Source organism: Aythya fuligula, chromosome 13, assembly GCF_009819795.1.
Source record: "Aythya fuligula isolate bAytFul2 chromosome 13, bAytFul2.pri, whole genome shotgun sequence".
Lineage (NCBI taxonomy): Eukaryota > Metazoa > Chordata > Aves > Anseriformes > Anatidae > Aythya > Aythya fuligula.
In genome coordinates, this window is record NC_045571.1 from 1,203,381 (window position 1) to 1,227,909 (window position 24,529).

General features: G+C 41.4%; 1 protein-coding gene across 1 annotated transcript; it reads left to right on the forward strand.

Annotated features, from left to right (window-relative positions):
- The first annotated feature begins 5,302 nt into the window (after positions 1-5,302).
- On the forward strand, positions 5,303-19,626 carry SH2D1A (SH2 domain containing 1A). The gene is made up of 4 exons (XM_032196525.1): positions 5,303-5,439; positions 17,575-17,638; positions 19,036-19,171; positions 19,498-19,626. Exons 1-4 carry the CDS (start codon positions 5,303-5,305, stop codon positions 19,554-19,556), a joined length of 396 nt encoding a protein of 131 aa, XP_032052416.1. The 3' UTR covers positions 19,557-19,626.
- The last annotated feature ends 4,903 nt before the right edge of the window (positions 19,627-24,529 follow it).

Genomic DNA, 24,529 nt, shown 5'->3' on the forward strand with positions numbered 1-24,529 from the left:
ACCCATGCATTGCCGAATTTTACGGGAAAGGGTTGTTGAAAGAGTAATAGCGGAAAATAAAAAAGTGCAAGCTTCTATGAGTAGTGCTGTTCATGTTGACATTATCATAAATGGCATCTCTGCTTGCGTAAGGCACATGCACCTGTGAAATAGCCAGCTGTTGCACCGCTTCTGGAGAAAGAAATACAAAATAGTAACTGGTAAGAGAAACCGCATTAAAACACAGATAATTTTTAATATGAATTTCATCATGTTATGTAGCTTTCAATTTTAGTGTTATCTTGCTCAAAAAACATTCAAAACAACTGCACAGGTAAGCTGTGAGGCCATACAGGGGAAATAGCTTTGTTAAAGTTCACTGATATGTCATCATTTATGGTATGTGTGTGTTTACCTGTGCTCAGAGGACAAAAATTGATGAGTATAAAGAATTTCATTCATAAAGGTCCATAATCTTTTGGATTCTCAGTCTCCCCCAGAACCAACCCCCACCAACAGCACCAAACATGCACTTCCCAAGCGATGAGAAAAATTATTTTTTCAAATTCTGAGCCTTGTACAGAACTCTACACAGCACCTAATGTTCCACTGCAGGAATTAATATTGCCAGGTGAGGAATGCTCCCCTGGGCTATCTATTTTGAAGGGGGCAAAAGCCTGGATCTGCAACCTCCCTCACAATTACCCAAACATTCAGGTAGTTCTGTGACAATTCAGTCTTATAGGCTGGCCTTTCTCTAAAGTGAGTGAGATGTGTCCAATTTATGCATCCTGGAGTATAAAGCTTGGAACCTGCACCTGAATCCAAACTTTATTATAACTCTTTTTTTTTTTTTTTTTTTTGTCCTCCAAGCAACATATATAGAATATCAGTAACATGGTAACATGAAGGCTGCAGAAATGTATGCTAATGTGTAAACCTTAAGTCAAACTTTCCTTGGATTCTCCTTCTGTATCAATGCTCAGAGCCCTGTAACACATTAGTTAACTATAGCCTGCTTTTTTCAGCACAAAAAGGTAACATGATAATGGTAACTCTGCAGGTACTCTGTAGTATAACCAATGTTTTACTGAATCTCAGTATTACTTTCTTATTTGAATAGCAAGACTGCCTGCAAGTGCTATTCTATACAGTTGTTCTGAATAATTTGTTAGATTACACTAAAAACGAAAGTGACACGAAATAATGAAAATCATATTTAAAGTTAGTTGTGTTTTAATGTGGCTTTTTGCCAGTTAAAAACATTGCACTAGCTAGTGATTCTGAAGGTGCTTTTTCAGTACTTCTACAGAGACGGCATTTATGACAATACCACTGTATCAGCAAAACTACCAATATAGATATTTCACTTTTCATCTTTATTTAAAGGTCTTTATACAAGGCTTTCCTATAACAGTATTGCAGCAGCATTAATTTTGTAAAGGTCCTGAAGGTCATTCTTATTTTCAGGCAATTAAAAACATCCAAGAATTTTAATGATGCTTTGCATTAGTGTTATTATATCCAGAATTGTTACAAAATTCAACAGTCTGTGAAAATGTCACCGCTAGGTATGAAAGAAGCAGCTCATCTTAAAATGAAAACCAGCTCCAGTCTTTGCAGGTGTTCAACAAACTTAAGTGATTTAATTTTGTCTTCTCTACCTCCACTTCTCAGGCACTTCTACAAGTTCCGGCACCTGAAATACCATCTTATTTGATTTTTCTAGAGAAAAAAAGTGGTTAGATCTAATTATTTAAACTTAAGTACAGCATTTGGTACTGTGCCATATGGAAAATTATTAGCTAAAAAAGCAGATGAGTACAAAAATTGAAAAGCGGATAACAAAGTGAGTAGTAGGAGGAGAAGATCAATTCTGAGGGAAGTAGTGAGTTTCCCAATCATCAGTCTTGGGACTGATACTATTTAACATTTTGTTTTATTAATGGGGATGGCATAAAAAATAAGTGTGTGCTACTGGAATTTACTGATGGCATAAGGGAGGGAGGTACTGTCACTGCAGAGACAAATCATTTAGGAAGAACTGAGTGACCTTGAGGACTGGGATAAGATAAATTGGATGAGATTCAGAAGGATTGAGTGCAGGATCATGCAGCTGGATCTTGTTAACCAGGTTTCTACTACACCTGGGTGCTCAGGGGAAAGAAATGACTAAGGTGGGGAAAGACACAGACCACACAAAGCAAAGAATTTTCCCTGGGGTAATGAAATACACCAGTAGCACTGTATGAAGCACAGGTTAGATTGCAGCCTGGATAGTGCACACTGTTCACAAATGATTCGCTTCACACTTGGGAAGCTACCAAAAAGATTATTAGAGTGACCACAGGAAGAGAGAGCCTTAAGTGTGAGAGGAGCTTGGCAAAATGAAGTCTGATGGAGGCTACTATAAATACTGCATAGGCATAAGCTCCAGGCAGAGAAAACATCTATTTAAACTAAAGGACAACATTGGCATAAGAACAAATGGTATAAATTGGCCATGAATAAATTTAGGATGGAAATTGGAAGCAGGTTTCCAAACAACAGAATAGTGATGTTATGTAATTGCTTTCCAATGAGAACAGTGGAAAAAACAACAACAACAAAAACCCCGAACTACTTTTAAGACAGAGTATAATGAGTTTCTGAAAGGGATTATATGATGTGTTTGGCTAAGATAGCAGGGAACTGGACTTGATGGCCCAAGAGGTCTGTTGCAGTCCTGTCTTTCTAAGCCTGTTTTTCATGGCCAAGTAATTCAGAGCACTGTTAAGTGCTTCCTTTCCTTCATGTATTTTTTAGATAATTTTTTACAGTATGCTTCAGGCACTGCTGGACTGATTTAGTGAAGGACCAAAACTCTGTTGTTCAGCATATTCTGAAAACTCTACAAACCAAGCAAGAAAAGGGGGTATCCAGCATCCCACAGGGCCAGGCCTGGGGTGCTTAAAGAAATCACCAGTACCTTGTCCCTGAATCCAGCATTTCATTACACCTTAAGCTGCATATCTCCATAGACAGTATAGCTATAAATGGATTTGTACGGAAACCCTGGCTTCAGGGTTTGGCCAGTGGACTTTTGTGGGTTCCTTACCCACAAAAGCAAAGCTGGGTGTTTACAGCTTTTTATTTTTCAGTAATAGCTTCATCAAGCAGCTGGGAGGATGGAGGTTGGCCTGGTAGTACAGTGACTCCCTTATTAAGAGAGTTTCTTGTAGACAAAAGTTTTATGATTTTCTACATATGCTTCAGTTGAAAAGAGTGGGAAAATGAGACCTGCAGCACTGGGTGGCTCTGGCTGTTCTTCCTTTCCAGCTAACTACACACAAACTTTTATGAAATCAGCAATTAATAGCAAAAATAGGTTAAGAAATTGAAAAGTTAGATGAAATCCCCAAGAGCACAGGTAGCTTAGAAAATGAGAAAAAATAGGTAGTAGATTCACAAGGGAACAGTGCTTTGCTTACACCTTGTCACTATCCACATTAATCACATTTGCAGTAGGCAGCAGCTCTACTTTGTTATGCAAATACTTTAGCAACTGATTTTAAAAAATGAGCAGGATAGCTGAGTCCCTAGGTTCACTTCAAGAGGGTAATGAGCACTTGTGTTACCAGCCCAAAGAGCCATAAACACGGCAGTGGAAGTTTTCAGTCCCTCTTCAGCTGGGTTTTTCCAAAGCTGTCTCAGTCCTTTGGTATCAGGCAGAGAGGCTCACTGGGGTGTCCCTGCAGGGGACACGGTGACACTGGAGCTTGGCTGTAGGCGACTGGGGTGCAGCACTCACCCACAAGCTGCCCAGTGACACAATGGCTGCAAATGCCCATCCCTCAGGGGGAAAAGATAAAAGTAATTTGAAAAATGTATTTTTAAGGGAGAACAGTGTCAAAGGTCAGAAATGAAAGACATGAACTTCGAAATGGTCAAAGAGAAAATATTTAGATTGATTCAAACTTAAAAGGAGCAACCCTTATTTTATTCTTAAACTATTGTTTCTTGTTCCTAAGTGTGTGCAGCTACAGAGATTTTTTTTTAACCTGTCCTAAACTTCAACCAGGACACACTGTTTGGTGAACACCTCAGTAAGATGATCTTATTTTACCTGGTCCCATCAGCAAGGTCAATTCAGAATGAATCAGTCACAAGCAGCGATCACTAAATCATTGTATTTTTAGTTTGGTCATCCTCATATGCCCAGCTGTGAGGACATGGCCAAACCAGGGATGAATTCAGCCCTGAGTATGTGGCAGCCTGGTGGGGCTGGCCTGGTGCAGGGGCAGGGCCACTTCAGCACTGCTCAGCTTCAGCAACACACTCAGTTGGGTGGAAATTGCTTTGGGATAAAAATTCACATTTTCAGCCTGTTTGCAAACAGACCCATGTGCAAGCCCAAGAGTACAGGGGCTCTCAGGTGACAAGCATGCTGAGGAATATATTTGTGACCACAGCAGCTGAGATAAATAGCTTTTGCTCAGAGGTGTCTGGATTTCGGCTGCCTGCATGTGCAGTTGACGGCAGTGCGGATGGCATCAGGAAGGATGTGTGGGGCCCCCTGCCCACACTCAGGCTGCCTGCCTCTGAGCAAAACCAATGAGCATTAGCAGTGGTTAAACACCACAAAAGCCTACAAAAATAACTCTTCATTAGGTAAATCAGTCAGGGTCAGCCTTTCTGGACACCAGGCCAGCCACTGTGGAGCAGCGTACCTGAGGACTGAGGTGAGTGGCCTGGTGGGGCTGTGAGGCCAGCTTGCTGCCTTTGGTTTCTTACCCCCATGGATTTCACAAATAAGAGGTTAAAAAACACATCCCTGGTTTGCAGAGGGCCTTCAGGGTCCTGCCTCGCTCCTCTTTGCCCCTGCTTTTGTTCATGCTGGTTCTCTGCATCCCATCTTGGCCGAGCAGGGAGCCGCCTGGGCAGAGCAGGCCTTGAGATGGTCCCTTGGCATGCGGGCTGCGATGCTGCAAGGATGTCACAGCCTGCGAAACAGCAAAATAAAATAGGGACGAAGGAAAGAAAGAAAGAAAGAAAGAAAGAAAGAAAGAAAGAAAGAAAGAAAGAAAGAAAGAAAGAAAGAAAGAAAGAAAGAAAGAAAGAAAGAAGGAAGGAAGGAAGGAAGGAAAGAAAACACACAACAACACACCGACAGAAAGAAAAAACAATGTGTTCGTTCCTCACTCTTCCCTCAGAGCTATCTCGCCCAGTGCAGAGGCTGCAGAAGTGTGAACACATCCTGTTTACATCTGCCACCAGGCTGGCGTGGTGGAGGGGAGCGTGCAGCGAAGGAGCCAGCTGAGGCACGGGGAGAGCCGGCCCTGCCATGGAGGCGCTGCCCATCTACCACGGGGGCATCAGCCGTGAGGCCGGGGAGAAGCTGCTTCTGGCGGCAGGCACTGACGGCAGCTACCTGCTGCGGGACAGTGAGAGCATCCCGGGGGTCTACTGCCTCTGTGTGCTGTGAGTGTGGGCGGACGGGCAGTGGTAGGGGTGGTGGGGACACTGCGGATCCCAACCTGGGCATCCTTGGTGTGGCATGGTCCCATGTTGTGAGTCTGAACGGTGTCTGAACATAGAAGGGTGGGTGAGATGCCATGAAGGGCTGAGCAGCTCGTCTTTGTGACTGCTGTCTTCTGCTCCTCCAGTGCGCTCATGGGTGCACCCATAGCATTGCCAGCATCACCATATTGGGGAGGGCAGCACAAAGTGTTTTGTCATGCAGAGTGTGCCTTTGCTTTGGAATCCTCTTGGTCAGGCTGGGTGTCCCACGAGCCATTGGGCTTGGAGTGAACTACCTTTAAAGTATGCGAAATATGAAGTGGCAATGTTTCAACATATAGGATGAAAAGGTAAAATATTTGATGGGATGGTCTGTCAGAGTGGGGATAGAGAGGTTTGTTCAAGAGAACTGGGTTCTGTAAAGTCACAGAACCTCATTTTAATGAGGCATTTTAATTACCCTACGTTTGGCATAGGCAGAGGAATGAGAAGTCCTGAGAGAGACTTCTATACAACAAAGTACCATAGCACCAACAGAAGAAAGATGTCTGCCAGGCCTGCACGGACTGATGAGTGTTGCTTTAGTAGGAGAAGAAAAGCAAGAGAAAACTGTGTTAAGGCCAGAAAGAAAATAGCTAGTGGCAAGCAAAGAGAGAGGGCACTTTGGTACTTGTGAAAAAAGCAGAGGAAGAGTCCTAAGTCAGGTTTTCCCCAAAGGTCTTGAATACATTTCCAACAATATGCAATTAAGCCCTGGGTGAGCATTATTATTCCCCTGTCGTAGAGCAGTAAATGGAGAGATGCAAGAAGGTAATACACAATCCAAAAATACACTACCTTCTTTTAGTGGAAAGTCTTCATGGAAGAAGATGTATTCTTTCTTCTCATGAAATCAGGTGAACCAAGAGAGGTGCCTCTGCTAACAAATACCTCAGCCCTTAACAGCTAGCTGAAAAATGGGACATAAGAAGCATCTCAAGTTAAATGAAAATGCAATAGACAGAGCAAGAGGTAAGTAGTGCTATGATTCCAGTGATGGCAATAGGCAATAAAAGCAGAATCTGTTTAAATAACCATCAGAGAAAATGATGATATATCTCCTTTAACACTCAGAAGTCAGTCAGTGCAGGTAAAACACCAAGGCATTAGAGAAAGGGTCAGGCAGAATGTTACAATGCTGCATAAAATAGAGAATCCTAAAATTAAATCCACCATTAGTCTAAATCAGGCTGTAAGTATATAACAATGTTTTTCAATTGTGTGCAATCAGTTAGAAATTTTGCCATGTTAATGGTAATTAATAGCTTTAGGAAGAAATTTCATGAATGAAATTATATAAATATAAATATAAATATAAATATAAATATATATATATATATATATATATATATATATAATGAAAATAGGAAGAACAGAAAGTATTGCTAACTACAGCAAGCTTTGGAGAAAAAAGAAAAAAGACCAACCTAGCTGTTTCTGGAAATTATGGACCACTCCTGTCTTCATGTTATGTCACATTCAAACATGTATATGCTAAGAAAAAGGGAAAAGCAAAAAATATAACTGATGAATGCTATGCAGGTTTCTTCTGGAATATAAAACTTTTTTATTTTTTTTATATAAGCCACAATGTATGATGGAAATTTTCAATATCATCTTGGATAAATCCAGATTAAAAAAAGAATAAATGAAAAATATTACAATGAATATGATCTAATATGGACAGTAAGGTGGCTGAAAAATGGTAGAGTTAAGCCTTGGCTTGAACACTTCCTAATATTTCAGTTTAGAGTATTATGTAAGAAATAGCGGATACAGTAAGCAACGTATCATACAATAACTTTGAAGACAGGTATCATAAAAATATCAGGAAATGGTCTCACACTGGAGATAGCAATGACAGCTTAGAGAAATGTGTGCCATAAACTACAGAAGTGCTTTAACAGGCAAATTTACTAAAGTAAAGCACTTCAGTAGACAGTCTGGAGGAGCAAATACGGAAGGCATTAGAGATGTAGATATGTATTCAGTGGAGGATGCTAAGCCTGGTGTAGGCAATTGACCAAATCCTCCAAATTCAAGTCTGAACAGCATGCACAGAGATGAAACAGGTGACAAGCACGTATGCGCATGAGAGCTTTGGTAAAAACAAAGAAGGAAACAAGCAGTTGCTGTATTCACTGTTTATTAAAAAGAAAAGAAAACAGAAAAAAGCGTTAAGTACTTCTTTGCTTTTTCATACTTCCTAATAGATAACAGAAATTATGAGGAATAACAAAATAGTTCAGCAATTTACATTTCTGTTCAGAATCTATGCTGATGATCACTCTAGAAATACCTAGGTATATCAAGTCTCGGCAAAACATGTGTTTATTGGAAGTACTAAAGCAATTTTTGAAGCCTGAGAAACAAGCCTGGTGAACCACTAGATGTATTGCAAAAAGTATCACAGCTAAACAAAAAAATTAATATCTTCCCAGTGAAAATTTTTAACAGCAGTGAAAATGTTTCATACTGACAGTGATGTTTCTATTGTTTGTAGAACAGAAAAAGAGAAAACTGTTCCTGCTTTCCAAAACCAAAATGCTTTCAGTCTGTCTTCTTTCACCTCTCCCTGCACTTCCCTAGAGAAGTAAGACAAAACAAATCTAAGAAGCCCCTGCTCCCCAGACCCCAACCATCTTAGGGATTTGATTTGATTTGATTTGATTTGATTTGATTTGATTTGATTTGATTTGATTTTATTATTTTATTTTTACCATGGGGAAGGGAGAAAGGACTTGACAAAACTGAAATCACAGTTCCAATAATGAGAAAATAAATTTTGGATGAAAATACTTGATCAGCTTGAACGATGGAGGTGGTTGCCCTGCATGCCCAGCTCCAGGTACAGCATTTAGAAAGTCCTGTGATTGCCTCTGCATTGCTGTGGCTCAAACAATGCCTCCTCTTTCTGAAAGATGGTGTAAGTTTGTGATGCCAGCCCCCACTGGGCACTACTAGAAAGCTCTAAAGTATTTTGGCAGTCTTTGAGCCTCCTAACGCATGTAATAAGGGCAGTGGTGTTCACAGTCAGGTTCACTTGCCTTTTGCTTTTTCAATTAAAAAGTGGAGCCCTGACCTTTAAAAGGGAGAAGAGTCAAAGACTTCTGGAATCCCTTGCTACTGACACTGATTTTACATAAAAGAGACAGGTGGTAGCATAAAACCTGACCTATAGAGATGGGTAACTGTGGCAGCCAGGCCCCTGTTGTCAGCGCATTTATATGGAAAACTCTGCTTTCTCTCTTCTTTGTTTCTCCTGAAGTATTCTTTATCTTCCTTGAGTGCTGCTTTCTACTGCCCCAAGTCACGGTGTGCCTGCTAGCCTTCAAAGAGAGAACAGTTTTTGGTGTGGCTGTGGCAAAACACAAAGAACCCACTTTTAGAAATATTTTAAGACCACAGTTAAACTATGCATGGAAGCATAGAAGGGCTTTTATTTGGACTAGGGTCCCCCGGGGCTCTTGCAAACAAAAATGCTGCCTGCAGCCTTTGGCAATGCTTTTTTGGCAAGACACTTCCAAGATCTTTGTGGTATGGATACCATTATTAAATAGATAATACGTACTTTAAAGATGTCACTCATTAGTGTTTGAAAGCGTCAACAGAGGAGCAGGATCATTTTCTGAAATTCGTTTAGAGTTGTTTAGAATAGAAAGAAGATTTTTGCTGTTCCTGACAACAGGGATAGAATAAATGTGTATTCTTAAAACAAAAAAACAAAACAAAACAAAACAAAACAAAAAAACACTACACATTTTACCTGTAAACATGCTATATTTAGCACTCTGAGGTTTTAATAACAGCATACAATTGTTATGGGAAGCTTTCTTTACTGGTACAGTTTCCTTGTTGCTCAATATCCCCCTTATCCCCCTTAATGTTTTCAGCACCCTCAGAAATCCTTTGTGCATGTTGCTCCTAATGAAGTCAATGGGGGACACAGGACAAGATAACAGGGGCTAGGTTGGGAAGCAGCCTCTTAAGCTGTGCATGAAAAATTTATGAATAAATGCCTGAGAGTGCCAAAAGCACCACTTTCCTTTACAGATATATGAGGGCACATGCAGAAACAAGCAGCTCATGCCTGAATTGGTAAAGATAAAGCAGTTGTAGTTTGGGTCTTGAGATTCATATACTTGAGCATGCTTGGCATGTTAGTAGTTGTTTCAGACCCTTTAATATTTCTCAGTGAACGTTCAGCTAAACATGACATACTTGTCAAACTGTATGTTCAGATCGTTTGTTTGAAATCAGCCATTCATATGCTGTGCTGCATTCAATTTGCAGGGAATAATCAAAAGCTGGAATTGAAAACTATTTAGAGCTCTTGAAGCAACAGTAATGGCAGTGGGGATAGGCTGCAGTCCCATCAGACTTTTACGTAAGCTATTTTTTCTGTCACCATAACCGCAGTGCACAAGTTCAAGCAACATGCTGAAACTTTCTGATGCAGCAGATGTATCAGGTGTACAACACGAAGGTGTGGTACAGGATCACGAGTCAGCTTCGGCTTAGCATTTCTTTTGTTTCCCATGTAATATGTTTGATAGAAGTGGCAGAATAATTGCATTTATTATAACATTGCACATAATAATCATCATCATTTTAAATGTTATTTGGAACAAAAGCTTCTATCCGAGAAGTAGCCTCCCAATTCAAGGTTGGTGGTGTAAATACCGTGCACTATTTTCAGCTTTGAAAAAAAATCTTTTACAGCACAGTGGAGGTATTTCAGCTACCTGCTCATCAGAGTAAGCTTCATCTTTGCCAAGAAAAACCTGTCTAAAGGCCTTCAGGTATTCCACTGATTTTCCTGGAAAGATTTTAGAAAGGTAGACAGCCTGAAGGGTGGATAGTCACTATGCTAACCAATCCGTAAATGACAGAGTGAGTAAAATTGTTAGATGAAAAAACCTAGATTAGCTCTACCTTGATTTTCCAGGATTGAGTTTTGAGGATTTAGTTCAAGCAGTGATTTCAGGTCCAGGGATTTTATGGTCAGAACTTTGCCTACCTTGCCTCGAGAGAAACAGGAAATCTAATAATGAGCTACACTGAATCACTCCCAAGCAAACCCAGAAATGTTTTGTAGAAATATGAAACTATCATTTGCAGTGCTATCGACAGTGTTTTATCTATTGCAGTTCTTGTGAGTTTGGTCTAAAATGAAAGAATTTTCACCAGACAACATTTTATCATGATTTTTTTTTTTTTTTTTGTCTTGTGAGGTACTATTCTGGAGGAAATAATTAGTCATGAAGCTTAGCTAATGGCTCACCATAAAATAAGCTCCTTCCTTTTACTGTCTCAGATTTGAATCAATTCTTATTTTATTTCTAAATTTCAAGGCATTTTCCTGTTTGAGGCATTGCTTTTGGCTGGACCAGCTTCTACCAGAGCATCTTACCTGCTCAGCAAGGCTGCACACTCTCCCAGTAGGAAAATCAGCAGCTCTTCTGCCGATTGTCAGTAGTGAAAGGTGAAGATGCTGACAATCTTCCACAGAAAACTGCGTATACACAAACTCGCAGGCATTTCACAATACTTGACACGTCCGTTCAGGCTGTTAACTTCAGAAGAGAAAATCAAAAGAATGCGTTTCTTTATCATGCCCTAGCATCATGGTATCTCACCCTAGTAGCAGATTCAGTATCATGGGTAAATACCAGAAAAGCATTGGTAGGGGAATCAGAAGTGTAAACTCAGGTAGGTGTGTATAGAGTGCTACTGTGAGTTAAGCTCCAGTAACTCTGTCAGACTTTTCGGACCATGTAAACACTGATTTAAGCTATTTCATTCACTCTTGCTGACATAGAGCTTGTGTCTTGCATATCATCTCAAGGCGAATGCTATTTCTTCAGCTTGGGTTAGCTGATGGGTGGTAATTGCTAAGTTTCTGTACCTTGATTGTGCATCTGAAACCTAAGTAAGGCAGGAACCAGGCCGCTTGTCAACCAGAAAATGCAAATTCCAGGACAGACTGAGGAGCTACAAGTTTAAACAGAATTTTCTTCTACATTAACTAACAAGACCCTTTGGTCTTTCTGTGATTCATAAACCAAGCAGAAACATAACAATTAAAAGAGGAAAAAGAAAGCACTTTAAGTGGATGTCTGGCTTCAACTGTTTTGCCTTCTCAGTGGCTGCCGCCACCACCACAGTAGGGAAGCCGTGCAGCTTGGTGGGAGCATGGGCTCCCACCTCCGCAGCTACTCCCATTGCCCATGTGCCCACACCAGGGTTGCTCCCTGGGATGGGACCACCTGCCTGGGCTTGGTCTCTCCAAGCAGGAATTCAGGAGCAGATCTGCAGCCCAAATCCTTTGGGTGAGGCAGAAACAGCCGTAGCCAGACCCTCTCAGGCTCTTGCATGCTGTTTGCTATGTGCCACTGAAATCCTGCTCTGAATACAGGAGTAGTAATTCCCCCATGGGCTCTCTTGCAGCATTCATCTCCATAGTATGATGTGGTGTGTAAACAGTATCTCAATTTGTGAGATGAAGAGTTTGTTAACTCTGTTTCACACATGAGAAACTGTGACACAGGATGCTAAGGGCTGCAGTACCCTTTGGGTTCCCAGTGTGAAGGTGACAGGAAAGCATTTTGATAATACCCAGAATTCAGCTGTATGGCCTGTGGATTTTGCTTGCATTGCTGAGGGCTGTTCCCTTGTTTATTCTTTTGCTTCCAAATCACCTGTCTTCACCCCTTCTCACCTCTCGCTTTTTATACGTCTCCTAGTTAAAGTCCCCTGAGGCTTCACCTCCCTTTACCCTCTTCCTTACTCAGATGGACTCTCCCAGGACTTCAGTTTTCAATGCTGTTTCCCTGTCCAGCTTGCACAGAGACAGCTCCCCATCTTTCCTTCCATGAAGCATTGTTTCTCCTACCATGTCGCCTTTACTGGCACTTCACTATTCTCCGTACCTTAGAGAAGGCTAAGGCAAACACCCCAGACACAAAATTTCAGCCTAAAGGGCTGAGATGTGACAAAGTTATAACAAAGTTATAAACTGAGCTTGGGCAGTATGTAATGCTCTGGACCTCTGTTCATAAACCATACCACTGTGTGTCCCTAACCAATTTCATAAAGGGAAATTCTCAGGTAAGTCCAAGACACAAATGCGTCAGGTAAGAGGAGTTGACTAGTACAGTGTAAAGACATCAGAATAAGTTATATGAAGAGGGAGAAATTGATGCCATTTATTGCTGACATGGCTTTCCCCCATCTCTCTGTCTTTCTCCCTTTATATTTGTTCCATTTTGGAACCAGAAATGAATACAAATTAGTTTAATAAAATTTCCCAACTGAGATACAAAACATTTGGAAATGATTTTAAAATACACCATGCAGCTGAAATGTCATGGTTAATTTTAAGCTGCAGCATGCAGCTAATAACCTCTGGCTATTTCAATGGTACAGAAGATTGTAATTATTCACCTGTTAAAGCAAATGCTGCTTTAACAAGTCTGATCACAGTTGAAAAGGAGAAGTGGAGAGGACAGGTAGACAGATGCTGTCTCAGTATGTCATCTGTGAATGATGCCTTTGTAGCTCTTTGGGAGGAATTATCTAGCTATGAAGAAGAAAGCTATCATACAAAATGGACTGTTTCCTGCAACAGCAACTTTTTTGAGAATTTCCTTTGACAAAGTTTTCCCAGTTATGGTATTGCAATGGGGATAGTGATAGAAGAGTTCCCCGTGGGTATTACACATCGGGAAAGAAGAAAAATGTTAAATGAAGTCAAAAAAGTCATTAGTGGTGACCAAAGCACTGTTTCCTCAGTGCTATCCAATATTACTTTCATAGCAATTGATGTTTTCTTCTTGCCTTCATCACCATTTTGGCATTTTTTGCCTTTGACCACGAATCTATGGGGCCCCATTCATCATGCTATTAATTCATGATTGCTCCCATCCCTTGGACTTCACTGGCGCATAGGAGAAGCTTTGCAATTGTGAGTGAGGCTTGTGGCAGTCTTTGGGCCGAGTGAAGGGATGTGGGAAGCCTTCTGCTGGATCTTTCCTGGCTGTAAGGAGATGCTCATCGTCCAAGAAATGCCGGGAAGTAAGTGTCGCTGTGAGAGTGCTCTCTGAAATCCTTCTCTCAATTACATCTGTCTACCTCTTGTTGATTTTCTCCAGCAAGGAGACAAGTTTAGGTCACTATACTCAGGTTGAGGTGGATCTGGCCTGCATCTGACCAGGCAATGACCTCAAAGGAGGTCTGTGTGAGAGGCCCCACGCGACTGGTGTCACCCAATACCTGGCTTTTGGTTATAGCTAGTCCCCACACCACATACAAGAACATTGTGTCACACTAGAAGCCTTCATTTGTGTCATGAATTGACTAAAATAAAGAAAACGGAGCTGTCTCCTAATGGTGGCTGGGGATTTTCTTCTGTCTAAGCTCCAGTAAATACTTTTTCCTGATGTATTTTGCTATTTGGAGGCGGTGTTCTACATAACCTCAGTTTTAATTTTTATGTTTAATTTTTGTTTTTAAGAAAAACAGCTTGATCTGCCTTCTTCCCACACTGATCTCAGTAAAAGTTGGGTAATTTAAATCATAAAAAGCTTTCTTGCAGGAGGCTGTGCCCATGTAGCACTGAAAAGAACTTGGTATACCAAAATCATGATGCTCGCTTGTGTGCTCGCTTGTGCGTGGAAGGTAGAAAGCACCTTGAAGTGGTAATGAAGTAAGTTCCTGCTGCTTAACAGCAAGTTTTGATAAGATCACATTCGTTAGGAGAGTACTTATCAGAAGAGCTGCAACTCATTTTGTGGAAAGAAAGACACCAATGGAAAGTAGCAAAATGGGAAAATCTAGCTGTTCATGTTCTTCACAAAACGCATCCTTTGTGCATTTCCTCAGAGAAAGCAGGCGTGGTAGGTGGTGGGCCTGGGCCATCACTGTTCTGTTCTGTTCTGGCTTTGTTTGCTGATGGCTTCAGAGCCAACAGATGATAACATTGTGTTTTTCATCTTAAGTGCAGTAACCCCCCTTCATGCCTCACATTATTTCCTCTTCTGGGAAAAAATGTAGATTTGCCAGATGAGTGCAGAGCTCCCACTTGTGCTTGCAAGGCTGTGATAGGAATGTCATACCCCTCCCATACTCCATGTAGTGCTCAGTACTTCCATGTTCCCAAAGTCTTGCTCCTTTCTCTGTATCTCAGGGGCTTTTATCTGAGATATCCTTTGAGTGTTCTCTGGGCTTAATTGAGTTATTGTATAGTTGGAACTCTTTTTATGCATGATAGGTATCTATTGCATACCTATATGCATATCACCTGTCTTTTTCCTGAATATTACTTAATCTGGCCTTTATTTTTCAGTTTGTCTGGCTTACCAAACCCACTTGGCAGAGTGCTGAAAGCCATCAGACATTTCAGAGTTAGGGCAGCACCCCAACCTCTCAACCAATTCAAGTTATGCAGTCTCATAGGAAGAGAAAATAATGAAAGAAACAACAGATGGCAGCTTTCTGGACAACTGAGCCATTTCTGGAAAAATCAGATTTTAAAGAGATTGGCAGGCCAATTGGCAGGCCAGTTGGCAGGCCTCAGGACAACCAAGAACAAGGCCTGGTAATATGCAGGGTATTATCAAAAATAGGAGGCAAGAGAGTGAGGTTTAGATTTTTTACAAACTGATCCTGCTTGCTTTGAGGATTGAAAGAAAAAAATTGTGGAGCTGGTCAGATAGCTGCTTCAGAGAGAAGGGACAAAATGCCAAGGTGCCTCTGGTATTTTCCAGCACCCTGTGGGCTGTAAAATCCTAGTTTCAGTAACCACAGCTTGGCTGGTGATCTCTGTGCCCAGATGAAGGAAAGATCCTTGTCATTTTCAGACAGATAGGGCTGCTCTTGAAACACTGACTACATAGGCTCCCGGAGGTTTTAAGAAAGGACATGATAGTACAAAGTTGTCTAAAATGGGAGACTGAAATCCCAGAATTGTATGGGTTGGAAGGGACCTCAAGAGATCATCATGTCCAACCTCCCTGCTAAAGCAGGTTCCCTACAGCAGGTTGCCCAGGTAGGCGTCCAGACGGGCCTTGAATATCTCCAGAGAAGGAGACTCCACAACCTGCCTGTTCCAGTGCTCTGTCACCCTCACCGTGAAGTTCTTTTCCATGTTGGTGCAGAACTTCTTGCGCTCCATCTTGTGGCCATTACCCCTTGTCTTGTCCCCACAAGCCACTGAAATGAGGTTGGCAATATCCTTTTGCTTCCCACACTTAAGGTATTTATAAACATTGATAAAATCCCCCTCTCAGTCTTCTTTTCTCAAGGTTGAACAGACCCAGGTCTCTCAGCCTCTCCTCATAGGGGAGATGCTCCAGGCCCTGTATCATCTTTGTGGCCCTCCGCTGGACTCTCCAGGAGATCCCTGTCTTTTTTGTGCTGGGAAGCCCAGAACTGGATACAGTACTTGAGGTGAGGCCTGACCAGGGTAGTTACAGTGCCATGGGACAGATGGGCAAGCAGTGCCGTCCTTCTGTATCCTTCCTTCATTTTGCAACCCCAGTGGGTTTTTCACACCAAAGGCTCTTTTTGGGCCCCTCCAAAAGTCTCCAAAGTGCTGAAGCAACTGGGCTTGCTGGGGGAAGCAGAGGCAGCTGTTTTCTTCCATCGGTTCCCAACAGGTGAGCACAGCCAGCCACCTTTAAGGTCCACATGGCAACAGGCAGAAAGCCGTGTCTGTGGGGACGCAAGACCAATTGGTGTGTGAGGTGGTGATGTGGTTGCACCTGGAGGAGGCCGGCACCTCCGTTGGTGTACGGGGAGCTTGCCCCCGCAGCAGCCCTGACGGGAGGGAGTGGCAGCACGTCGCACGCCTCCGAATGTCATCGTGCCAGGAGTTGAGCGGTGGTGGAGAGAGCTCACAAATCACGACAGGGATTTTTGCTCCTGCTTCATGGGGTTATAGCAGTGTGACAACTGTTAACAGCTTCCCGCTCAGGTAAATTATACCAGAGACTGCTTTGCAGAGGTTGCTTTAATGACTTTTTAACAAGAATTTATCCAGGAGCCGTGACATGGAGTGTAAGTAATTACAATCATACGGCATCTGTGTCATTGATGGTTTCTGCTATTTTGTAATAACTACTATAATACTCTGTATAATTGGAAAGAAATGTAGTTTTTTTCTTTTTTTTTTTTTTTTTTTTTTTTTTTCCTAAAGAATAAGAATTTATACTGAAATAGTGAACAGTCCCTAAAATCCGGCTGTATATTAGTGTAAATCTATGTAATATAATACATGGTCTTTTTTATCTGATATCATCTAAACTAATTTTGGAACTACCATCAGTTTTCTCTGCTTCCAAGTTAAATTTTGGATATTGGTGTAATAATCTACCATGTAAATTATTCACTGTATTGAGTTTTTAAAAGAAGCAGGACTGTGGCTGGATGTTGGTATGCCTTATGCTGTTAATGTACGACTCCTTATTCTCGAAGGAGTCAAATTAGATTTGAAAAGACAGAAGATTTCACACTCTTATAAAACTCTTTTGTCAGTGTTTGAGAATTAGGAATGTACTCATAAGGCAAAAAGTAATTTACCTGGATTTTGTGGTTCTAGCTTTTCAAATAAGTTACAGTCATGTTATTGCTTCTGGGAACATCTGCATTTAAATAAATCATAGACCAGCAAGATTATATGCCAATAATTCACATTTTCTTTTTTCCAGGCAAAGTATGCCTGGTGTTTGTCCGTAAAAGGAGGTCACTGAAAAAAATAAAATAAATAAAAACACTGAGGCAGGAATCGGAGCATTGTCACTTAACTTGGAATAACTGAAGATTGCTAAAATAGATCTGAGACAGACCAATTCCCTCATCCAAAAACCAAAAACCAAAAAACACCAGTGGGCTGAAGATCGTTTCTGGTCTGTGTCTCAATTTTCTATTGGCCTAGAATGTTTATGGGTGAGCTTATTGTTAAAGAAAGGTCATCAGATGAACCGATTCCCCCTACTAGAGTGAAACCTAGCAGTAGAAATGAGTAATAAATATCTGTTTTTTGTTTGTTTTTCGCAGGCATCAGGGTTACGTTTATACCTACAGAGTGTCCAAGACAGAAACTGGGTCCTGGAGTGCTGAGGTGTGTACTTCTCTTTTTCTCTTCCAAAAAACTTATCTATCCTGTTTAGTATTAGTATAGATTGAATGAAATATATTCAAATTATTCATGTTTCTGCAAAGTCTGATTTTCGTTGAAGGTAATGATCTTGAATGAGCCTATCACTAAGATGTCTTGGTGCCACTTCTGACAATTTTGAACTCATAAATTAATTCCCTCTTACATTTCAGCTATTGCATAATGCATTAGTGCATTATTTTGCATCATTTTAAATTGCAAAAATATTGTGTTTTTATAATTTGACAAGCACAAGCAGTATTCAATTCCTTTCTATCTCACATACCATGAACACCAGCATATTTAAAGAAATACTTTTCAATGTACAGTGTTTTAAACTTAATTTCTCTTCAGATTAATTTATCAAAGGTGCAATATGGTATATATGGTAGCCAAAACTTGTTACAAATTCTGTTTTCACACACACGATAAGAAACTGGTTGTGCAGGTGCAGCGTGACACTATTTGTAATACAGAGAACAATTGAGGTTGTTGGAATCTGGATGCTGGCTTTATTTCTTTTATGAAAGTCTTGTTCTTTGTATGTAGTCAGCGTATTACTCTGTAATTATTTTTCTGTTTGCACCTTAATGAACACCAATATGCAAACATAAAAAGTTGCTAGACAGGCATAATGCCTTGGCCATTGTGATAACAGAATTGGCTGTAGTGCTCTGGTGTTACTCAGAATCAGGTCAGGGAATAAAACCAACTCACATTACTGCAGAGTACCTAATGATCCGCCTTGGAAGCGGCGTGAGGAAGATTTCACTCATTTATTCCTGTAAGGCCCTGGGAGCAAACCCTGAGGGTTTGTGCTGCCCAGGAGGGCTGGGACAAGCATTGGTGCCCAGACAGGTGCTGGGACCCCCAGGGTCCTCTGACTGCTGAGGGAGTTCCCTGGGCAGGGCTGTGGTGTGGCCCTGTCACTGCAGTGTCTAGTGTTGGGCCTGCTACAGCTCCTCCTATGACCTCTACTGGCTTTTTGCACATGGGTCTTAGGCTTTTCCTGGTTGTGTTGAGGAAAACTTTATCTGTGTTTCACAACACAGGTGTCCAGAAATGTGCCTAACAAGCACCACAGGCTCTGGGTTTGTCTTGTTGTGGTGATTAGGAAATTATCCCTCTCCCAGCCTCCTACCTCCACAGCGTGAAACCTCTCCTGGTGTGGGGAGGCCACTGTGCACCGGGGTGGGAGGAGAGCACCCACAGCTCATTAGCTTGCTTTAAGCTGGCAGGCGGAGGGGGCTGAGGGAAGGGCTGGCTCTGTCCCTGGATGTAGTTGCATTTCTGAGGACAAACGTTCTGCATCATGACCCTGAGCACCGGTGTCCCCTCATCTCTTGCCTTTGGCTTCACAGACGGCGCCTGGGGTCCACCGGCGGCTCTTTCGGAAAGTGCACAACCTCATTTCGGCCTTCCAGAAACCTAACCAAGGCATCATCACACCCCTGCAGCACCCCGTCATCAACCATGCAAATGTTGCATGTCCCCCAGGTACCCATGGGGTGTAGGGAGACTCAGCTGAGCAGGGCCCTCTATGGTGGGGATGGAGGTCTTGGGCCTGTTTGCAGTGTTAGCCTAAACAAGCCAGCACCAGGGCACTGCCAAAAATGTGACTTATTAGGGGCTGTCAGTGTGATGAGAAAATTGTTTTTGAATATGTATTCCTGATACTCTGGTGTATGTATTCCTGAGTGATAACTCAGGAGGTGGCTACCTGCCCTCCCTACCACTGTGGCTCTTGTAGGGATGGTTCATCTGATCTGTCCTTTTTCTTGCAGTGTTCATCCTTCTGTATTTTTGTGATTATTTTTCTTTAGGGAGAAATGACAGCCGTGACTTCTACCTGCAGCCAGCACGAAGCCATTTCCCAGAGTGACATGACTGTACCTTCCAGTGCTGCCTCTAGTCCGTGCTCTAGAACAGAACAAGCTATACGATAGTAAATACAACTCTGTGAGTTTTCCTGTAACATTTGCAGAAATGTGTTTCATAGTATTTCTATCTCAAGGTTTAGAAGTTTTTGGTTTCAGAATGTTTTGAATTATTTTTTTCTTTTCTTTTTTTTTTTTTTTTTTCTTTTTTTAAAGAGAGAAGACAAAAAAATCAACTACTAAATGGTGTCATATCTTTTTTTTTTTTTTTTTTCTCTTTGTAATCCTAAGTGCAAAATATTTTCTCACCTCAAGACTATTTCCTCTGTTTTACATGACTTGAATTTGGACTCTTCTGTGCTTTGTTCTGGTTGAAATTTATGCAAAACTGGGCAACACCCCTTCTGTAGGCTTAGAAAAATGGTTTATATTGAGGTGTCCTTGCCTTGAACACAGACTTGCTGTCTGTGTGACTTTCATTCATACAAGGCCAAAAATATTCTAGATGTGGCCCCAGGAGGATCCCCACTTCTCCCATCTTACTGGGCACTCTGTAAATCACCAGAACCAGCCAGCACTGCCTCCATATACAAAATTTATAGCTTGTGAAGACACTTCAAAGCTTTAGCAATGTGCTGAGTAGATGAGAACAAGTAGTGAAGAACATAATTCTTTGTTTTTTAGATATTCTCTGTACTTGAAAAAAACCCCACCTACTGCATATAATTTTTAAAAAATAAATTATTTTTGAATGATATTTTTGTTTCTTTCCACATTGTGTGTGTTTGTATGCTGCTGCTGCTGAGCTCCTGTGGGAAAGGTTTACATCCACAGCACTTGTCAGCTTGCAGAATTGGAGCACTTGCCTTTTAAACTCAGTGTCCTGCCTGAATTGTCAGACAGTAGGAAACACTTGTGAACAGACTTGATGTCCTACAACGCTGTTGGTTTGTGTTGCTGTTAGTCATGCTTTAACTAGCTCAAATGGTCCTAACTATCAAAAAGTGTGATTCTCCTGCACTTCTTTCCATAGCACAAGACTACAGTGACTGCAAATGGATGACAAAAATATATTAAAAAAAAAAAGAACCACAACCAAATGGATGACAAAAATATATTAAAAAAAAAAAAAAGAAAAAAAAAAAAAAGAACCACAACCAAACAACATCTGTAAACATTGTATAACCACTCATAGGGTGCTTTGGATAAATGTTTAATGCGTATACTTCCAAGTTCTTCTGTGCAGCTTAGAAGACTGGAACCTTGTGCTAATAGGTAAAAAGATTTTTACTTATTAGCAAAGAGCTAAACAGGCTGCTGGCATGGGCATTCAGCAAGGTTTGGCTGCTCCATGCAGCATTTATGTTTGGATTTGAGAAGGTTTTTTTATTATTATTATTTATTTTTATTTTTATTTTCCCCTTCCTATAAGTGGCTGTGTATGAAAGAGAGACAGAAGTGCAAGCAATAAAACATTCATTTGAAGGACAAAATGCTCCTTGTAAACCCTGAATGGGAATAAATACAATAAATAAAGAGTCCTGTGATAACAGGAAGCAGTGGACAGTGCTGTTGCAAATTTGTGATGCTTGTAGTTCATTACTCAATGTCTGTCTAAATTAAGGCCACATTTCATTTGTAGTGAGATGTCCTGCCTCCCCTCCCCTTCAAATCATATTTTACAGTGTGTGTATATGTTTTGCACTGTGCCTCCTTGTTACATATATTTTTTAAAATATTGTTACATAATTCAGCAGATGTCAGCCATGGAGATTCTGAACTGAACATTACCAGCACTGAGTGCAACATCCAGCACCAGCTGGTTTTCTGTCGGGTGTGCTGATTGAATGTTTTACTCCTTGTCTGTGCCTTGAAGGTTTCCTGGTTTGCTGTACACCTGCGGCGGATAGTCTGTGGCTGCTCTGGTTCTGTGTTCCTGCAAACCTGGTGCAAACTGACCCGCTGGCGTGTAAGCAGAGTGCGTGCCCCGTGGGCTTCCTGGCAGAGCCCTTTTGCTTTCCAAGTGCTGTGTCTGGACACAGCCTGCTTTAGGCTGGCCTCTCCTGGGACAGAGGAACCAAGAAAGGAGTGCTTGGAAGTGGCAGATGATTTTGTCATGGTGATAAATGCGGTGGGAAGCACTGTGCCCAAGGGCTGTTCCCTGTAGAAATGTCACAAGCCAAGGCTGTCGGTGCTGTGTGGTGCAAATCCTGCCATACAACAGCAGCTCTGTGGTGCAGTGAGCTAAGGCTAACTGTCTTGACTATGGGTGAATCCAGAAGTGCATTGTTATTTTAAAAATACTACATAAAACAGGCCAGAAGATGTCATTTTTTGTTTAAAGCTGAGAATTTTGTTTCAGTTTCTGATGTGAATTATTAAGACAGTGGCTTGTTTGTATTGTTTCTTTTGGGTTCCCAGGAGCCTGGAATTGCTGTAGGCTTAATCAAGGTGCAAACAGTCAGAGAAGTTCATGCTACCCATGAGACAAGGCGTTGGCATTTGGTTATAAGAACAGTAATACGGAAAATACCGAGATTTCATTCATTGACTTTAGTATGAAAATCTACAGGTCCTTTAAAAAGCAGCTCCCCATTTTGTGGACACAATTTAATCGGGAAACATCTGAAGGACCTTTTTCCTTCCTGCCAGCCCCTTTGGGCTCCGCGACACAGGGATACGGCCCCATTACTCTGCCCTATCCTCGTCCAGCCCTTGTGCTCCTGCCTCTGCCACTGGTTTGGTGTCTTCAATGGGGGCTGGCACAGGTGATACTGCTGCTCCCTGCAGGCTGCTGCTGATCCCCCTGCTTCAGCCTCTACCAGAATCTCCCCTGCTCCCTGGCTGGGGCAGGGACAGGCTACCTGCAGCACTAAACCAATACCATTGTCAGGGTATTATTTTTTTTTCCCATTTCTACTACAGCAGCCCTTCGGCCTTGCTTCCTCCTCATCCAACATTGCCCTCACACTGGGTTAGCACCCAGCCCAGCTGCTCCAATCTGATTTTCACCACATACCTTTTCCTTTAGCCTTAAACACTCCTCCTGCCCCTCCAGTTCACTCTCTCCTCCTCTGGGCTGCATGTGTTATTTAATTTTTAATTTATTTATTTTTTCTTATGTGCGTACACATTCATCACCACCTACTTGAAGGAGGCCAGGAAATCAGAGCTACTGAACATGCAGATGCTTCAGCTGTGCTGCTTGTCCCCTACCACCTTCATCCATGCAGTTGTGGGGAGTGCAGAGGCATTGAGCAGCATTTTTTTTGATGCTCACGTTTACTCTGATCAAGTTTAGGAAACTGTATGGTATGCAGAAACAGGCTGTGATTTTGCAGGTAGTGCTATCAGAGTTATATGCATGAACTTTGGTGAATCAGAAGTATAATTAGATATTGCTGGCAACACCCTTGCAGCTTTTACATCAAGCAATGCTGTTTGAAGCCCTTATTTTACTGTACACTTTTTAATGACACGGTGTCAACAGAGACAATGTCACACGTTATCAGTTTGCACCTTTATTTTTTAAAAATGAAATAGTCAAAGTACTTTCTTTTTCAAATATCAACACATAATATATTAACTTTTAATATTTACAGCATGTTGCTGGGATGTTCTTGTAGAAAATGCATGCTTCTGGCCTGAAACCCAGAGCAAAATGTATCAGACCATTTAACTGCAGCCATGTAACATAAACCTGTACAGTATCCAGTCACTATTCAGCACAGGAGTTAGAGCAGGAATTAAAAAATTGGGACCTATTGTTTCCTAGCAACAAGGCCATTATAACACAATGTCTGTAAGATCAGAACCTGTAACTGGTGTGAGACAGAAACTGAAGATCTTGGCATACATTGTAAACATTTTACTGTTCATGAGAAAGCGAAAAAAGAACATTACTTTGACATATATTGTATGCTATGCTTCTCTTTCTCTTTTATTGACACTTCTGCCTGAAGAGTATGAAGATTTTAATGTGTTATCATGGTTCATACAAGTAAAATATTGTCAAGGACACAATCTGATATACTAACATTTATTAAAAGGCTAAAGTCCACCACGAGATCTAAGGAAAAACCAATAACTGTCGAACACGTTTCCTTAGACAAAGAATGGCAGGCGCTGAATGCCTGGACACATCCACATTCGTCGGACGCCACCGTTCCCTGTTTCTGCTGAGAAGCGATTCTCCTTATGGTCGGGACGCGTCTGATCTGGTAATGGTTTGCATCAAGGACAGGTTTGAGTAACAGTCAGCATTTGCTGGGGAAACCCTTATGGCCGGCTGCGGCAGCCTGAGCCAAACACCACTTCCTTGGGCAGCTCCCCAGAGCAAACTAATGCCTCGACAGGACTCTGCCCATCTCATTTTCCTTCCGCTGAAATAGCAGTTCCTTTGCCTAATGCTTTTGCCTCGGGATCTGTGCCTTGGCTTCCAACACCACCAACCACCCGAGACAATCGGCAGGGACTGCAGGGCAGGGAGCGGCCACCACTGAGAGGACCTTGAGGAGCCCAAACTAAACGGCTAGAATGGGTATACCCAGTTGCACATTGACCAGTTCATATATATTTATTTGGCTATGCTCTACATATATATCTATATATATATTTATAGCTTTGAAATGTTCAAGACTTGCTAAATAATATGAAAACAAAGGAAACATTACTTGCACACATTACTGGTTTGGCTGTCATAAAAAATATAGCATATATTTCTCATGGTAGGTACTTTGCTACAGGATAGTGTGCAATAGTGATTATTTTATTTTGTTATGTTATTTTATTTTAATTTATTTCATTTCATTATTTTATTTTTTTCCACTTTCAGAACCTTGTTTGCAGTGCAGAATGCTAGCATCAAATTATCTGATCTAAAGAACAATACAAATTTGCATGCCTTTTTTTTTTTTTTTTTTGCTTTTTCTCACTTGGATCTCTAGGCTATAGTGCAAAATAATAATAGTAAAAAAGC

What these genes read in the sequence shown, in the direction of transcription:
- SH2D1A (XM_032196525.1), top strand. Translation starts at nt 5,303, where the DNA reads ATGGAGGCGCTGCCCATCTACCACGGGGGCATCAGCCGTGAGGCCGGG. An exon ending in CTGGGTCCTGGAGTGCTGAG is followed by an intron (nt 17,639 to 19,035) that starts GTGTGTACTTCT and finishes TTGGCTTCACAG; the next exon opens with ACGGCGCCTGGGGTCCACCG. An exon ending in AAATGTTGCATGTCCCCCAG is followed by an intron (nt 19,172 to 19,497) that starts GTACCCATGGGG and finishes ATTTTTCTTTAG; the next exon opens with GGAGAAATGACAGCCGTGAC.